At 39.4% G+C, this 17,185-nt stretch overlaps 1 protein-coding gene across 10 annotated transcripts in view; it reads right to left on the minus strand.

Moving 5' to 3' along the window:
- Window positions 1-3,343: 3,343 nt before the first annotated feature.
- ARHGEF3 (Rho guanine nucleotide exchange factor 3) overlaps window positions 3,344-17,185 on the minus strand; it is a 306,647-nt gene continuing 292,805 nt past the window's right edge. For 9 of the 10 annotated variants that reach the window (XM_019654352.1, XM_019654346.1, XM_019654345.1 and 6 more), the window contains 4 exons: window positions 14,801-15,058; window positions 10,346-10,516; window positions 7,340-7,526; window positions 3,344-5,558 (listed from right to left, as the gene is read on the minus strand). In XM_019654352.1, the coding sequence (XP_019509897.1) occupies window positions 5,206-5,558; window positions 7,340-7,526; window positions 10,346-10,516; window positions 14,801-15,058 (969 nt within the window). In that variant the 3' untranslated portion in view covers window positions 3,344-5,205. The remainder of the gene's footprint in view (window positions 5,559-7,339; window positions 7,527-10,345; window positions 10,517-14,800; window positions 15,059-17,185) is intronic. The other variant, XM_019654350.1, reaches the window with a different exon arrangement.

Raw genomic sequence — 17,185 nt, forward strand, 5'->3', positions numbered from 1 at the left:
GTCATAGGGATGTAGGGTGCAGCATAAGGAATACAGTCAATAATATAATATTGTAATAACTATGTATGATGGCAGATGGGTACTAGATTTATTGGGGTGATAAATGGGAGGAGAGTTGGGGGACAGGGTAAAAAAGGTGAAAGGATTAAGAAGTACAAATTGGTAGCTAGAAAATAGTCACGGGGATATAAAGCATAGAGAATATAGTCAATAATATGGTAATGGCTATGGATAGTACCAGGGGGGTACTAGTCAGGGGGTTCACTTCTTAAATTATACAAATGTCTAACCACTATGCTGTACACATGAGATTAATACAATATTAAATGTTAACTGTAATTGAAAAATTTTAAAAGGGGGAAAGGTAAAAGGGACTAAGGTTCAAATTTCCAGGTATAAAACAAATAAGTCATGGGGATGTAATGGACAGCATGGGGAATATAGTCAATAATATTGTGATAGCGTGGGACAGTGTCAGATGGTCGTTGGACTTATGGTGATCACTTCTTTAGGGATATAAATGTCGAACAACTATGGTGTACACCTGAAGGTGATATAATGTTATATGTTAGCTATATAAAAAAAACCTTTTTAAAAAAAGTAACAGTGATGCTTCAAGAATAGGAACAATGATAGAAAAAGGAAAAAAACTTTTAGCAATAAAAATTGAAAGCCAATCCTCTTCACAAATTAATAGAAGGATTAGAAGATAAAGGCGAGGAAATCTCCCCAAGAAAGAATAAACTACATGGAAATAAAAAATCGGAATAAAGAGATAAGAATATTTGAAAATCAATCCAGGAGGTTCAACATCTCTCTTTTTGGAGTTCCTGAAAGAGAAAACAGAAAGTTGTGGGAAGGAAAATACCAAAGAAAAACATATAAGAAAATATTCCAGATTCTCTGAGCTGAGAAGCTGCCGACCCCTCTCTGTGCCCCCAGTATGCAACACAATGAATGAAAAAGACCCAGGCTAAGCCATACTTTTGAGAAATTTTATACTACCATGTGTAAATTTAAAAGTGATTATTAAATAGCAATGAAAAAAAAACTATTAGTTCTTAATGTTTTCAAAGTAACTTCACATACATTATATCACTTTTTTTAACAGTCTGAGGGTTTACCATGTCCCCATTTCACAGATATGGGATGAATAGATACATTGAATAGAAAACCCAGGATGACATTTTTCAAACCTTCACAGGTGAGATAACCCAGTTCATTAACATTTAGGTGTGTTTGTGTGTGAATAGGTATAAGGGTACAAGTTATTTAGAATGCATGTCCAGTTCCCTGAACTAGATGATCAGCTCTCAAAGGTGAAGAGCATGTTTCTAATTCCTTTCTATTTCACCAGGGCAAGTTTTTTTGAAGCTGTTTCCACTTATTTTTGTTTCTAGGCAAGAAAAAAATTCTGCTTTGGTAATTGTGATTAATTTCTTGTCTTTTTGTTTTAATTATAGCTGCCATATAATATAAATGTTGAATCACTGTTGTACACCTGAAACTAATATGATATTGTATGTCCTCCAGGTCAATTAATGAACTGCTTGTCTGAGTAGATCTGTGTAGCTGACTGATGTGCCAACCAATCCTGGAGGAAGGAGATGTGATGCAAAGATCCATGATTGTTCTGAAAACTTGTTTACGTAAGTACCCTCTGGGTGCATTGAATACAGCTGTCTTTTCTTATTGTGTGTTCATGTGGGCAAGGTTTTAAATCTTCATCATCTTCAGATTCCTTCTGCTGGGTTTGGGTTGGAGTCACCCTTTGAAATTCCTTTCTAATACTGTAATTCTACAATTCTGTCAATAAATAAGATAGAATGAATTAAATGAAAAAACTATCAATGAAAGGGGGTGTTTAATGGCCTTTTTCTACAATGCCGAGGGGAGTCAACTGGGGGAAAAGTCCCCAAATGAAATTGTGTGGTCAGATATTATCAAATCTTCCGAACAATCCTCTTGAGAATTAGTAGAAGTTGGACATGGACAAAATGTAAATAGAAAATTGAGTGGCTTGTTCACTAACACGGTGGGTTGCAATTTCCTGTAAGCACAGAGAAACTCTGTTAAAACAGGCCGGTATTTATGAAAAGTTCTGCTTTCTTGGCTGCTGCAAACTGCTAGGAGTGGAAACAAAAGCAGTCAGTGGTGGTGACCACAGCCTAGAAGCTGAAACTACACTCTAATTTTGCACAAAATTGCTAGTTTTGGCCCTTTTTTTTGCTTATGACTTTTCATTTAGACTGCAAGGATTACATTTAGTTGTGTGCCAAATAACACCTTGAAAGTAGATTGAAGAAAACCATTGAGCCCTCAGTCATTTGTACTAACCCACAAATGTCTGTACAAATGTTTTCTAATATACTAGTAGAAATACACTCTTTAGTACAGCGGTTCTCAACCTTCCTAATGCCATGACCCCTTAATACAGTTCCTCATGTTGTGGTGACAACCCAACCATAAAATTATTTTCGTTGCTACTCTGTAACTGTAATTTTGCTACTGTTATGAATCGTAATGTAAATATCTTTTTGTTTTCTGATGGTCTTAGGCGACCCCTGTGAAAAGGTCATTCGACCCCCAAAGGGGTCGTGACCCACAGGTTGAGAACCGCTGCCTAGTATCAAAGTCAGTACAACCATGGGAGTGAAGTGGAAGGCATATCCAAAATGGCACTGAAAAAGGACACAGGATGAAAAGGAAGGAGGAGGAAGATGACAAGAACAAGGAAGTGTGAGTTTTCATTTGGGAAAAAATTTGGACTTACATTTATTTATGTGAATATCTTGAATAAGCTTGGAATTAACAGTATGTTAAAGAATACGGTGAGAGCTTACTATACAGGTAAAACTACCAGCTTTGTTGGGCTAACATGCTACTGAGAATTGGCTACCAATAGCTTAAAGCTATATAGGCTTTTCATCTTAAAACTACTCTTTGGGAGAATAAACCTAACTATTTTATTTAAAGAAAAAGTGGACTGAAATTCCAGTAAGAATTTCAAAGTGAAATTTGCCTTTTCTTATTTAGTGTCAAGTTCATCAACAGTCACCTATACTAACAGTGAGATTCAACACATTTCTATAACAATTATGACTTATCACTTGACACACAGTATAGATTCAAGATATAGTTGTTAAAAATGAATAAATGAATAAGTGAATGAGTAGAGAATGACCTTAGAAATATGAGTTCTGCAAAAGCTTTGCTAGATCAAATCAAAGCATTCATTTCAACCCGTGTCCTATTTTAAAGTTTGTATTTGAGCACAAGCAAAAATTTTGCAAAGAACCTCCCAGGAAGATAGTTGAAATTTGATACTGTACACGAAGAGGACAACATTTTAATGTCATTTATTTGAAATGCTTCCAGAAAAGTTTAAGGCCATTATACAAAAACATTCATTTCATCAAAACATTCATTGACTTTCTTCCAATAGGCCAGCACTTGACAGACCTTTTTTCTCAACACACTGGCTAAAGTGGCCAATGGCTCCTGCAAAGAATGACTCATTCTTTTCCCAATCATCAACCAGCTTTTCTCTGCTTCTCTCTGCAGCAGGTTCATTCACTCACTAAATCAATAACAATGTGAGAAACAAGCAGTTTTAAATAAACTTGTAATAGAAAAAAAAATCACCATGTTTAAAATCTATAAATACAGAAATATGATTACGGGGTAAAATTGATCACAATATTTTGTTTTTGATTTTGAAAAATAAGTAATATACCTTGTTTTTATATTGATAAATCTTGTCACACAGCTTCTCTGAATGCACATGATAGATGTACATAATAAAATGACAATATAGTATTTACTGCTTTCCTTTACTGTAAACTTGAAAGACACAGAAGATTAAAAAAACTTGATTTGGCAATAATTTAGAATCATTACTACTAGTGCTGGTGTGGGTATAATTTTGCACAGGTCATCCTTAATATTTACACTCACAGGGAGCTTTTCTGTGTATTCAGTTACCTTATTTTTAAGGTCTGTTACCCTCCCTGCACTGTAAATCAGGGCTGGACAAAGAGGTTACTAGTTTGGCTAACTGATCCTACTTAATCATATAGTTAATTAAGTTGGCCTCTGAAGAATGTAATTATGATTCTGATTGCAGCACAGAGTCAGAAACAGCAAACTCCTGACCCAAAAGTAGAGCAGAAAACACAAAGCTCTGGCCTTTTCCAGGAGGGCACTGGACCTTGCTTTTCTCTTTTATTTTTTCTCACATCAGGTCACAATGAGGCACTTCTTCCAAATTCTTCTCACATGTTTCTGTAAACAGTCACTGACTCGGTTTCAGTCTCTTTTCCTCATCTCTTTACTCATGCTCTAAGACATAAGTAGACCTCAGCAGATGAAAACAAAATGAAGATGGGCTTTCTTGTTCTCCTGCCAGGTTTTTCCAGGTTCTTTAAATTCTATTCTAATGTTTTAGGCAAGAAATGGCTGTCTGAGGCATGCCAACAACTATGACAGAGCCCCTCCATTGGTGCAATGCACATTTCAGTTCAAGATTCAGAGCTGACAGCTGCTTTTGTGCTGGTCCTTTTAAGGTAGGACTCTATTTTATGTCCTAATAGATTATTGCATCGAATTTATACTGGATGACATTGCAAGGTCAAGGGAGTGCTTCTTCCTTTGCAAAATTAAGCCTCAAGAATCTCCAGGGATGTTTACGTGCTTTCTGGTTAGATAACATTGAACTAAGTTCGTTGCAAGGATTTATCTTTCCCAGTTTTCTTTCAAATGTCATCACGATACACGAGTGACTTCCTCATGCCCTGTCTGCAAGGCTCTTTAAATTCTGTGCCTTCAGCTTCCATGTCAAAGAGCTAGAAACATGGAAGGACTCTTTAAGCAATCTACGTGAAACAGTAGTTTAGAGATTCTTTTTTTTTTTCTTCTTCTATTTTTTAAAAATCCAGCAGGACATTTGAAAAAAACTTGTTCAAGTACCTCTCCATTCATCCAGATACTTGTAAAATACAATAGAGGATAACAGTTGCCACAGATTCCAGCTTACACAGACAGATTGGCAGTTACAGTACTAGGGACAAAGGAACAGATACAAGAGACTGGGTCAACATGGTCACAAAAGTATTAAAAAGTGCTTCTCCGAACTGTTCCATGTGTGGAATGCAAATACTGTACAGATTAAGACACAGGGCTACTTCCAGGAAGTACATGCTTCTGTCAGACATTGCTTTCAATGTGTTTGCTGTTCCCACACAAGGAGTCTGTCTGTTCCATGTGCTCACAGTCGAGGCTGACCTCACTTGTGTCCATACTACAGTCTGATTCACTGTCCGATTGGTCCATCTGCTCAAGTTTTGTTTCTCCCTGTGGCTCCCTGCTCCCAGTGGCCGGATTTAGGAAGGGTTCCTCAGAGTCAAGCACCCCAGCCTGTCCAACAGCACACAGGACAGTTTCTTTGGCTTGACGAATACAGTTGAGCCACTGCTGTTTGTTGAAGGTATCATTGGCTTGTAGTGAGTGGGTCTGACTTTGGGATCCATTTTTGAAACTTACTCTGAAGAAGTTTTTAACTAAAAATGAAAAACACATGAAAAAGAAAAAGTGTCAATGGACAGATAATTCCCCAGGCCAAAGATAACACAGGTAGTGACACTAATCCCTAGTACCCATGGCAGACATCACTAACTGATTATAAAGTATGTCCTACTGATCTAGGACACAGCTCAGCAGTAACCTGCAGCCACCATCAATCCACCAGACATGACACAGGTCTAGCTCTCAGGTGCCTGCAGAAGCTAGCAAATGGAGATCAGCCCAGAACAGCTAACTCTCATGTTTCAGGGACTTCAGAGTGTTGGTTACAAAACCTGGCTGCGTATCAAAATACCTGCGGGAGCTTGTCAAAAATACAGATGCCTGGGCCTACCCTTCGAGATTTGGATTCAGTAGGTCTAAGATGCACCTGATCATCTGTAATTTCAACAATTTCATCAAGTTAGAGCTTTTTTTCAAGTTTAAGAAGCTCTTTGTGACATCGAACATGCCCACGACCCTCCACCTGAGAGTATCTTTTCATTTAGTATCCAATGATTGAGAAGATATGTAATGACAGAACTGTTATAAATTTGGTTTCATTTAAAAATGAAATGATATTTTAATGACCTCAACAGGAGCCACATGCATTTAAAAAATGGAAGTGCACAATGTGGAAGGCATTTTGTTTAGTTTAACAATAACAACAACATCAACTAGCATTTAATGGGCCCCACATGCCATGTACCATGCTTGGTTTGGTCAGTTCCCTAATCCCTGTAGCCAACAGACTGGGAGTCACCACTTCAGATAAATTCAGGCTCCAATCTTTGCTCTTGGGCAAGCACCTTAACTCCTCTATGTCTCAGTTTCCTTATTTGTAAATTGGGGGAAACAAAGAGACCCTACCTTATAAGGTTATTATGAGGGATAAGTGTGACATGTAAGTCCTTATGCAATGCCTGGCACATAGTCAGTATTCAAGAAATATGTTACTACTACCACCATCGCTAGAGTGGAGGGACTGATGAGCAAGTACAAAGTAGTATATATTAATTAACGGTACTTGGACAATATGATGCCAATGTTTACCCAAAGGCTCGAATGTGACTTTCTCAAAGATCTCCTATGCCCATCTATTCCCTTACTTGCTTTTAGTTTTCTTAACAGCACCCAAAATATTTGTTTCTCATCCAACTCCTCCATCACAATGTAAGCTCCACAGGGGCAAGGTATTTAACTGTTTGGTTAACCAGCGTGTACTAGTGCCTAGAACAGTGCTTGACACACAGTAGATAGTCAATAGACATTGCTATCTTAGCTTCTTTTGGTTAATTTATTTGTTTATTCAGTCTCAAGTTAGAGCAGTCCATATGAGTAATTACAGATGAGCCCTCAACTCACTCGACCATTCTTACATCTCTTTAGAGACAAGTCTGACAGCTCAACTACAAAAGCCACCATTATGTAACTGGTGTCTACATAGGGACTATTTGGTACTAAGCATGCTTTTACCCAACAGAAAGAGACAGAGAAAGGGAGCTTAAGGAGCACCAGTTATGTGCAGGTAGGTTCACTTGCAGTATCTTACTCAAGCCTTATAAAACCTTACGAAGTAGGTATACGTGCATCCCACTTTGCAGATGATAAACTGAGGTTCACAGAGCTTGAACAAAGTTACACAATCAGTAAGTGATGAGATAGCACTGGAATGCATTTCGACTCCAAGGCCATGGCTCTTCTCTTCACCAGCCAGCCACTCCCTTTGAACCACCACTGCCAAAAACATCCAAGAGTTCAAAACAAACTTCGTTCGTACTTCTCTCATTGTTGCTGAAGGCCCCTCGCAGAGAGCCGCCCAGCCTCACTTCTCCATCTTGCAGGTCTTCCAGGAGGAGGTCCTTCACAGGGATCGGCTGCCGGTACAACTGGTAGCAGAGCTGCTCATTGTGGGTGACAGCTCGAGTGATCACAAGCACTTCTTGGAACAGGAAAACATGCAGTTTCTAGAAGAGAAGAATCCATAGGATTTCCTTAGTGAGTAGTTAGTTGATTAGTGTACTTCTGTGGTAAGAGGTCCGCAGGTACCAAGTTCACACTGGATTATAAACTTCTAGGCTCAAATTGACCTCCCAGAGAACAGAAGTTGGGCAGGTCGGAGGCATTTTCAGATGCATCCATTGCCTCTCCCAGAGCAGCACCTCCCTAGGGCCCCCTGGAGAAGGCCTTTCTGTCTACAGACACCTGCAGCCAGGACTGCCAACTCCAGGGGCATTATTCATATTGCAATTCACAACCTGTGCAGACACATACAACCTCCAGCTCCCATAAGAAAAAACCAGAAAGAGGAATAGAATGAAGGGGTAATGAGAAAAAAAAAAAGTTAGTAGCTCCCTGACTCTGGTTTATGTTACCCAAGATAATTTTAAGAGATCAAAATGAACAATAGTCCAAAAGATGAAATTGGTCGATCAAAGCCTAACACTAATCTTTGCTTCCCAAACCCCCCAAACACACTTGTCCCTTCAACCACAGAGCTGATTATCAGCTTCATCCAGGCACTCCAACTCTCGGAACACTGCCCGTTCCTGAGGAAACCAGAACATGCTGCCTTAGCCTCAAGGAAAGAAGAACAAAGTTGTTGTCCTCAGTTAAGTTCATCAGAACCTCAGTTCTCTGAAGAGGTTGTGCTTTTTAAAAAAAGGCTGACGACTGATGTGTGTGTTGTGGGCAAAAACAAAATCTGAAAAATAAAAGGGGTGTCAAACCACACCATGAAAGCCATTTTGCTGGGCGGAGTGGAGGTGAATTGGCTCCATTCAATTCCAAGTGCCAGGCCCTTCTCACTGTTTGGAAATGCTTAGTAACTGAAGTGAAAAGATCCAAAACCCTGCAGCTGGGCTCTGGTTTTCCAGTGGAAATATGTGGGATTGTCAACCCAGGGCTCTCAAAGAGGAAACCCAAAGAGTAGGGGTAGAAATTCACATTAGAATCTTTCTGTTGTTGTTGTACTAGAATAGTATGTATTTTTCTTTTACTTCTTGAGTCAGTTTTTCAAATACATTTTCAAATTTATTGGCATAAATGTGTTCCTAGTATCTTCTGTTTTTATTGAAGTATAGTTGACATACAATATTATATTAGTTTCAGGTGTACAACATAGTGATTTGACATTTATATACCCTAGAATGTGATCGCCATGTTAAATGTAGTACTCATCTGTCACCATACAAAGTTACTATGATATTATTGACTATATTCCCTGTATTGTACATTACATCCTTTTGACTTAATTGTTTTATAACTGGAAGTCTGTACTTCTTATTCCCTTCACCATTTTCACCCATCTAGAATCTTAATTTGGGGCAGGGGAAGCACACATTTAGCAGTATCAGATAATTTTATATTTGGGAGAAATGAGATTTGTGTCACCCACCCCTACCCCACCATATACAGACAGACAGACAGACAGACAGACAGACACACACACACACACACACACACACACACACGCACGCACGTCAAAAACTGTAGAAACTAAAATTCAAACCAAATGTTGACTGGCAGTTCTGCATGCGGGGGCGGGGTAGGGATTGAGGAGTGCAATTTTATGTTGATCAAAATGATTAAATGTGTATTTAAAACAATTGAAAAACACATCAAAGCACAAAATAACCAAGCCAAGGGCTTTTTAAGAGGGAGATAGTAGAAAGGGTGTGTTAAAACTTTTCCTTTGTGGGTAGGGGAGGGAAGGGTAGGTTATTGTTTTACATACTAAACATTATTAGAGCTATTTACACTGTTTCTACTGCAATCAATCCTCTAGCCAAGGTAGGCAGTTTGGACTCAGATCATCTGGGAAACCTTTAAAAAATATCCCTTATTTATGAATGTTCAATGAGGATTCCTCTTAGTTTCTGCTTCTTTTTGCCCTCAAACTATTGAGCTCGTTTCCTGACACAGGTCTGTTCATAATGGCTTCTACAATTCTACCGGGGGGAAAAAATTATTAAAATAAACCTCCTATCCCAACTACTATCCTTGTTCTCAAACATCTGTCTATCTGCAGTATGAACTAGAGTTCCTCTTTAACATCCTAAACACGTCCCCACTAGAGAGCCTCAGTTCTTAACTGACGGATAAAAAAGAACAGGCCCTCATCCCATGGAAAAGAGTTTCTCATAAAGCTAAATGCATTCAATTTAAGAGTTGTTTCTCTGAGGTCACACGCTTTTAACATTCTATTGAAATCACCTGTTATTTTCTTATTTATTTATTTATTTATTTAGCTGAGCCGTCTTGCCACCTGTTGGCAGTTCAGCGGCAGCTCAGCTCAGGCCGGGCATCGAATCGCTGTTGCTCAGAGCTCACACTCTTGAGCGAGCTCGTAACCAACTGAGTCACTCGGCTGGCCCACCTGTTATTTTCTGATATCAAAGTGGGAGGAGATAATTGTTCTGTATTTGTTTTTGAAGGTTATGATCACACAAAAAGTTGGCACCTCTATGTTGGTTCCCAAAATTCTTTCAGACCACATACTAGACATAAAATTTTAAAAACCAGATAAATGATGAACATATGTATTTATAATATACATTATTTATATATAAATTATAACTAATATATAAATATATATAAAATGTATATAACTATATATATCCATATATATGGGATTCTATGATATAAAAGATACTAGAAAAGCCATTTTTCTCTAAAGAGCATGACCCTGAATAGGGGCAGCACAGTAACAGGAGGCTCAGCACCAAGTGGATTAAGTGCACGGGGAGGCCCAGGGTGAGACCACTGAAGCACAGGAACCACTCACCACACCCCGGTTGTTCTTCAGTTCGCCATGACAACACAGCACTCTCGAGCTGTCGATCAGGGAGTCTTTCTGGCCTTCCTCCAAGTAAAGGAGCCGCTCTTTATAGTAGCGGCATTCCGATTCCCCAGTCTTGGTGTTGATTTCTGCCACGATTCCCTGAATGATGTTTATCTATGGAAACAAAGAAGAAAGTATGAGGAAAATAAGCACACCATCCACACCGACAGGTCCCAGAGGCTCAGTCCAGAGGATCACCAAGATACACCTGGGTCTAATTTGGAAATTATGTTATCTAAGTCGCTGTTTTGGGAAAAGGGAAAAATAAATGCTTTTAACATATGTATCTATCCATCTATACACATACACATAGATACATAGACACATGTTTATTTGTACACATACAGATATTTGTATTATACATAAAACTAATGTTGATGCATAATTTTATCTGAGAGGATGAGATACAAGGTACAGCTTTCAATGTGCAGGACTCATAATACTGAACTCCACAGTGCACATTGCTTAAAACTATATACAGTCATGCCTATGCCTATAGTTTATGTGAACAAGTAAGCTAGGGGTAGAAGGGTTTCAAAGCAATGGTGGGTGCAATGTTGTTAATACAAAATGAAGCAAAATGAAACAAGAGTATAGCACTGAGACGTGATCAGTGGGCATTTATTCTGACGTTTTGTTGTCCTATCACATGGATAATATATCTAAAAGTTAGAAAACAAAGGAACAATAAATTAGTTGAGTAACAAAAATATATGAAAGCTATGTCTCATCCTTATAATTAATTCAACTAATGTTTGTTGAGCATCTGTTCAGTGGTAAATTAGGTAGGTGGTGGCATTCAAAGAAATCCCTATCCTCAAGAAGCTTAAAATATATGAGAGGTAACCGAACAACTGTTTCATGTCTACCTTATCCTTTTACTTTACTACATTTTTTTAATATGTTGTAGAGTCCATAGTTTTCCTTGCGCTTAAAGACCTTAGCATTAATTGCCGTGACTCATCTTATAAATTAATTATTATTAGGTATATCCGGGAAGCTGGAATTAATCAGCACTTGAGTCAATTTTCTGAGTTTCCTGCAAGTATCCAGGAAACCAGAAAGAAGATGTACTACAGGCATAAAGATGTGTGTGTTCCTTTCTTAATTTAACTCAGAAACTGAAGAGCTGGCATATCACATGAAGATTAATAAACTCAAATGCCATGGTGGTTTCTTAGACAGCTTTGACTACTTTCAAATGGCGCTTCTTTCCTTGGTTTTTGAAAAGGTACAAAGAAAGAGACAAAACAACGGAAATGATCAGTGTTATACCATATTCTGTGTGTACATTTATAATAGTAACTCTGGGTCTGCTTTATTAAAAATATTATTTTGTATTTATATCCACCTGTATATTATGAGTCTAATCTCTCTGCACTGGTTCTTGAGAGGAATTTATTTTGCAGAATTGCAGCAAGGAATCAAGTTAAATATAGCAGATTGCCATTAGCAAACAGTCACGGTAGCTGTGCATTTAAATTAAATTTATTGTTGCATCTCTCATCAGGGTTCAAACTAAAGGGAAAGGACTGGTAAAGGGAGATGATGAGGGATACCTGGTAACAGAACAGGGATTAAGCCCACATATGCTGGAGTCATCATCATCAAAGTGAAATCTGAAAGCCCTGTCTAGTCCCTTGTGTGGTAATATCTACTCGTAGGCTCCTGACATGAACCAAAAATAGCAGCCTTCACTGCTATTGCATCAAAAGAAGGGCTGTTCTTCCCATTGATTCCAGTGATTTCTTTATTTTTTTTTTAAGATGTTGGGGAACAGTGGCGGGCAAAGGGAAGAGTTGGTCTGCAGGATCATTTTCTGGCTGCAACAATCCTGAGAATTTAAAACGTTAAACAACTAGATCTCTGGAATATCTGAATAGCCAGAGTCCTCTTTGAAGAAGTTTTCTTTTGAGGGAAATTTCTATCAACCTTTAAAACACCATTAAGACGTTCTAATAAAGGTGTGGTAGTTAATACACTGCACTAAAAGCAAGATGTTTCTTTAGATTTAAATCATAGGACTGAATGCTTGGTGTAGAAGCAATTTACTTAAAGTTCTCTGATATTTTCTCATTTCATAAGTGGAAAATTGATTCAGGAAACATGTAAGTCAATCTACATTGGTACTGTGGGTTTTATGTTTATCAGACAGTCACGATGTACCCGAAGAGTACAGGGCTAAATATTCCTGCTCATCTGGGGTAGTGAGTGCCACAGGGATTTTGAAAAGAGGGGGGAAAAAACTGCTGTGCCTATATTGTGTAAATGACTTGCTTTGCAGGCATTTTCAAATGCAGGTATACCACGCTTCATGCACAAATCTGCCTCAATAACTGGGTGCATATTCAATTTCTGAAAATCGCTTCGCATTTTACACACTAGGGAAACTGGTGCATCTTTTTAATATTGCAAATGACCATATTCTTATCTATCTATTTTTAAATTCAAACCTTAGCTCACTGGGTGTTTTTTTACACAGAGTATTATTCTTTCAGGCTACATATTACAGAGAAGAAATCTTTACAATAAAACTCCAGGCAGGCTCGTGTGCTTCAAAAAAGTAATTATTTAGACTAGCTCGAGCTCCCTGTTGTTTTCATTCCTGCAGACCACACACTCACTGGGATGAAATACGGGGAGGGGGTAACTCTATTGCAGTCTTCCCAGTAATAAAAACAGACATGATGAAGTGAGATGGGCCTCATCCCTGGTGCCTGCATCCCCCATCGTGCTGGACTGGGGGCCTGGTCTGTGTGTGTCGGCTTGCCAGGCACATCAAACACCTCATGAGTTAGGAGAGAGTCTTTTCTCACTCTTTTCTAACCTTACACGGAGGCACCTGGCCCAGCTCTGCACCAGTGAGGCCTCTCCACAAAGCCTGGTGTCCAGATAGCTTTCTGTAATTTGAAAGGCAACAGGACTTAAAGCAGCCAGGCTTTCAGTTCCATGGGGTAGGATCATATAGAACTGGGAAAGGCACAGGATTTGCAGTCTACACTGACAGGGTTCACACAGCAACTTCATCACTTGCTGGCTCTGGATGTGGCAAGTAATTTTAGCCCTCTAAGCCTCATCTGGAAAATGGTCCTAACAAGAACAGCTCCTCATAGGTTACTATGAGGATTAAACGAGATACATAACCTATAAGGCAATTACACAAAGGTGACTTCCTAGGTATTTAAGAAATGTCAGCAGGTATGACTGTTGCTATTGTTGTTATTATTACTTATTATTATGAAACCCTTCTCTGGGAGGAGATAGGCAGTTTGCTCAGCAAGTTCAAGGCTTCTGATTTTCAAATCACCTATGCATATCCACTTTCAGTAATGGACCTTAGAGTGCATTACACCAGATCCAGTAAGGGAATGGGCACTGTGAACTGGTTTCTTAGCCTCCATCCCCACTGCCACCTCCCTGAGCAGGTTCCCATGACTGCACACCTGGACCACTGCAGGATCCTCCCAACTTGCCTCCCTGTCCCTAGTCCTCCTCAGTCCCTTGTCCTACAGACGAGGAGAGTAACATATCCAGGGTTATAGAGTTTGTCAGCGATGGAGCTGGGATTTGAACCCTGAATCCCAGCTACTTTGAATAAAAAGGGAAAAATGTCTCAAATTGATATTTAAAACTCTCTATAATCAGATCGGAACCCCCTCCCCTGTCTTCTCTCCTGCTGCTTTCTCAGTCTCCTCAACCTCAGGCCACGGATCCATGGTATTCGCCGGGCAGAACCTGTGCCGTCGTTTCTCCACTCGTTCCTCCTGGCCTGCCATCTCCTCTGCCTGCCCCACAGAGCACCCCAATCAGAACCATGCTCTCTGGGAGGAATGCTCACAGTTTGCAATATTCTCATGATATGAACCCCATTTTCCCTGGTTTTTTACTGCTGCTAGGGAAGACTCCGTATTTCCCCAAACGCAGTAGCCATTCACTGATGAGTAGGCCTAGGTCCCCACTGCAATCGGAAGTCCAAAAGAACTAAATCTTAAATAGGTGTTGACTTCAAAAATGGGCTTTGCGGCTAAAGTAAAACGCAACTCCCATTTGTTAGCTAAACAAAAATATTCAATTTTAAATCTCCACAGAGATTTTCATACTCACAGTAATGGTAATGAACAGATTACAGGGTCACCTACATAAATCAAGAAATTTTAGAATCAAAGGGACCCTAGAGTGCATTTCACAAATACTACATTTTATAGGTTAGGAAACTGAGGCAGGGTGAGGAGAAGTGACTTGCAAAATCAAAACATGGTTGATGGCAGAGTCGAGCGTGGAACCCAAGATTCCTCAGTCCCATGTACCCAGGGACCCTTCCCTCACACATTTACCAAATCCTCTACCATTATGAGGGGAAAATGACAAGGGAAGAGAGATAGAAACAGACACACTTACAGCTTCCTCCAGGTGTTGCTGATCTGGATTATCATTTGGTGTGTGTCTCAGGATTTCTCTAAGAAGTAGAGGGTATTTTACAAGGCGACTTCTTGGGATATCGAGGAAATTCCAGAGATCTAGTTTGCGGCTAAAGGGGGATTCTAAACATCGCTGAAGGAAATCCTGGACTCGATGATCTTGTTTTTTGTGGTCCAGTAGAGCTTTAGCAGCTACTTGATTGCTGCAGTAGCTGTCGTAGGAGCTGAGACAAGGCAGCTAAGAAAGGAACATTGGAAGAGGGTTGGAGTGTTAAAATAATTGACGCTACAAGCCAATATTACTTGTTGGGACTAAACAAAACCTAAATGGTGTCCAGGCCTGGCTAACATTCCTTTGTCTGCATGGCTAGAGGAGACACACCAGTGGAGTCTTCAAAATGACAGATGATGGAGTCTTTTTAGGCGCTGGGTCTCTTGCACAAAGTCACTGTGTTAGTTGCATGTTTACTTTCTTGATTGTTAAGACCTCTATCCTAATCTGTTTGCATTTCTGCCAATCTAAGCTAGAAACAAAAGAACTGAAATTACTGCATATGCATACAGTTCATCATTTTCCTAAACTTCCAAAAGTATCTGTTAAGGGGAAAGCTTCCTATTTAAAAAAAAATAATTTCTTTCAAAATTATTCATAAGAAACTCATCTAGAAGACTTAGTGGCATTAAGAACAAAAAAAAAGCAAGGAGTCAGCCCATCCCTTTGCATGGCTTGGTGCAAGTACCTCCACGTTAGTTTAAGGAGTTTAAGGTTAACTCATTCCAAGGTGGACCAATCATACTTCAAGAAGCCAAAGAATAATTAGTAAAAAATCTGATGCAGGAAGCATTCAGAAAAATCTTTTAAATTAGCTCCGACAGGCCAGAAATGATTCTTGGCTCTACCTAATGGTTAACATCACAATACCATGCAAAGAACAAACTAAGCTTAAAGGTTTGGGAACACTTCAACTCCACTATCTGCCTTCTGGCAAAATACTAATTTCTCTGACATGTCCCATCAGTCAAATTGTGCAAACATGGAGTGATAGACTCAGTGAAAGGGTTGCTCATCTCCCTTTTCCACTCCTCTCTCTTCGTGGCACCCAATGTCATGCATCCTAACACATAGGCTGTCAGCTTCTAGAAGGTTACACGAGGAATAAAATGCAGCCAATGGCCCCACTGTGTGCTTCTCTCCCTAGGACTAGGTAGCCACATTCACCACAACACCTCTTCTGTGGAGGAATCCAGTGCAAGACAGCGGCAAGAGGGTCTTTCATTTCTGCATCCTCAGTACTTTGCAGTGGTCATACTATACAGCAGAGTTTTATTTCAAATGAACAAATAAATGAAAGCTTAATGGATTACCAGATTAGGTAATATTTAATGGCTTGGGAACATGGCTTAAAAATAAATCTGCACAATGGGTCAAAGTTTAAATATTCTGCTGCTCGTTTTACACCTCTTTTTGAAATTATTTTCTCAGTGACTGAAACCAAAAAACAATACCAAGGACGTAATGTTTAAGAAGTTCACTGTTGAGTTTACATTCCCTGGAAATGTCTACCTACCTTACATGTTATGAAAAACATCTATTTGTGTTAAAAAGGGCTGCAGAAATTCTTTCCTCCACCTTGTACTTGACAGAATAATTGGTACTTACACTTACACACACACACACACACACACACACACACACACACACACACACACACACACACACACACACACACACCCAGACAGCATTGTGGCTTGTAATTTAGATTTTCATAGTTAATTAAAACGAGCCTGAGGCCCTCTTAATTTCATTTCCACTTCCTCACCATTTAAAGAGACCTGGAAATGCCTGGTGTTTTCATTATGGAGAAACAAATCAGCAGCAACCATCGGATGTAAACTAGTGAGGAACCCTGATCACACTGCGGCTCAGCGGTCCAATGAACGGGCCATTACTCTGTGTTATCCTGCTGCCCCTGCTGCCATGGCAACCAGGCTCTGGTCCTGTGTTCACACCTTACAGTGTGCTCATTTCCTGGGCATGACCTGAAAGGCTATCTGGTTTAGCCCACTGTCTAGAAAAGACCACAAGTGATCTATAGCTAGATAGGGGGATGAAGAATGTATATATCTTGGTTCCCAAATACATGCACTTATATAAAATATGAGAGGTGATAACATAGTTGTTAGGAGGGTAGGCTCTGGAACCAGAGAGAACCATGCTCAGTTACTAGTAGTTTCTCTGCTTACAAAATGCATATACTAATGTCCTCTCCTTCAATGAGACAAGGCAGATAAAAAGTGTAGCGTGAGCTTGGCTCCTGGCTAAGAATCAGTAAGTATTACACTAGCTACCATTATTATTTATCCC

The sequence above is a fragment of the Hipposideros armiger genome, unplaced genomic scaffold (genome assembly GCF_001890085.2).
Source record: "Hipposideros armiger isolate ML-2016 unplaced genomic scaffold, ASM189008v1 scaffold_220, whole genome shotgun sequence".
Taxonomy (NCBI): Eukaryota; Metazoa; Chordata; class Mammalia; order Chiroptera; family Hipposideridae; genus Hipposideros; species Hipposideros armiger.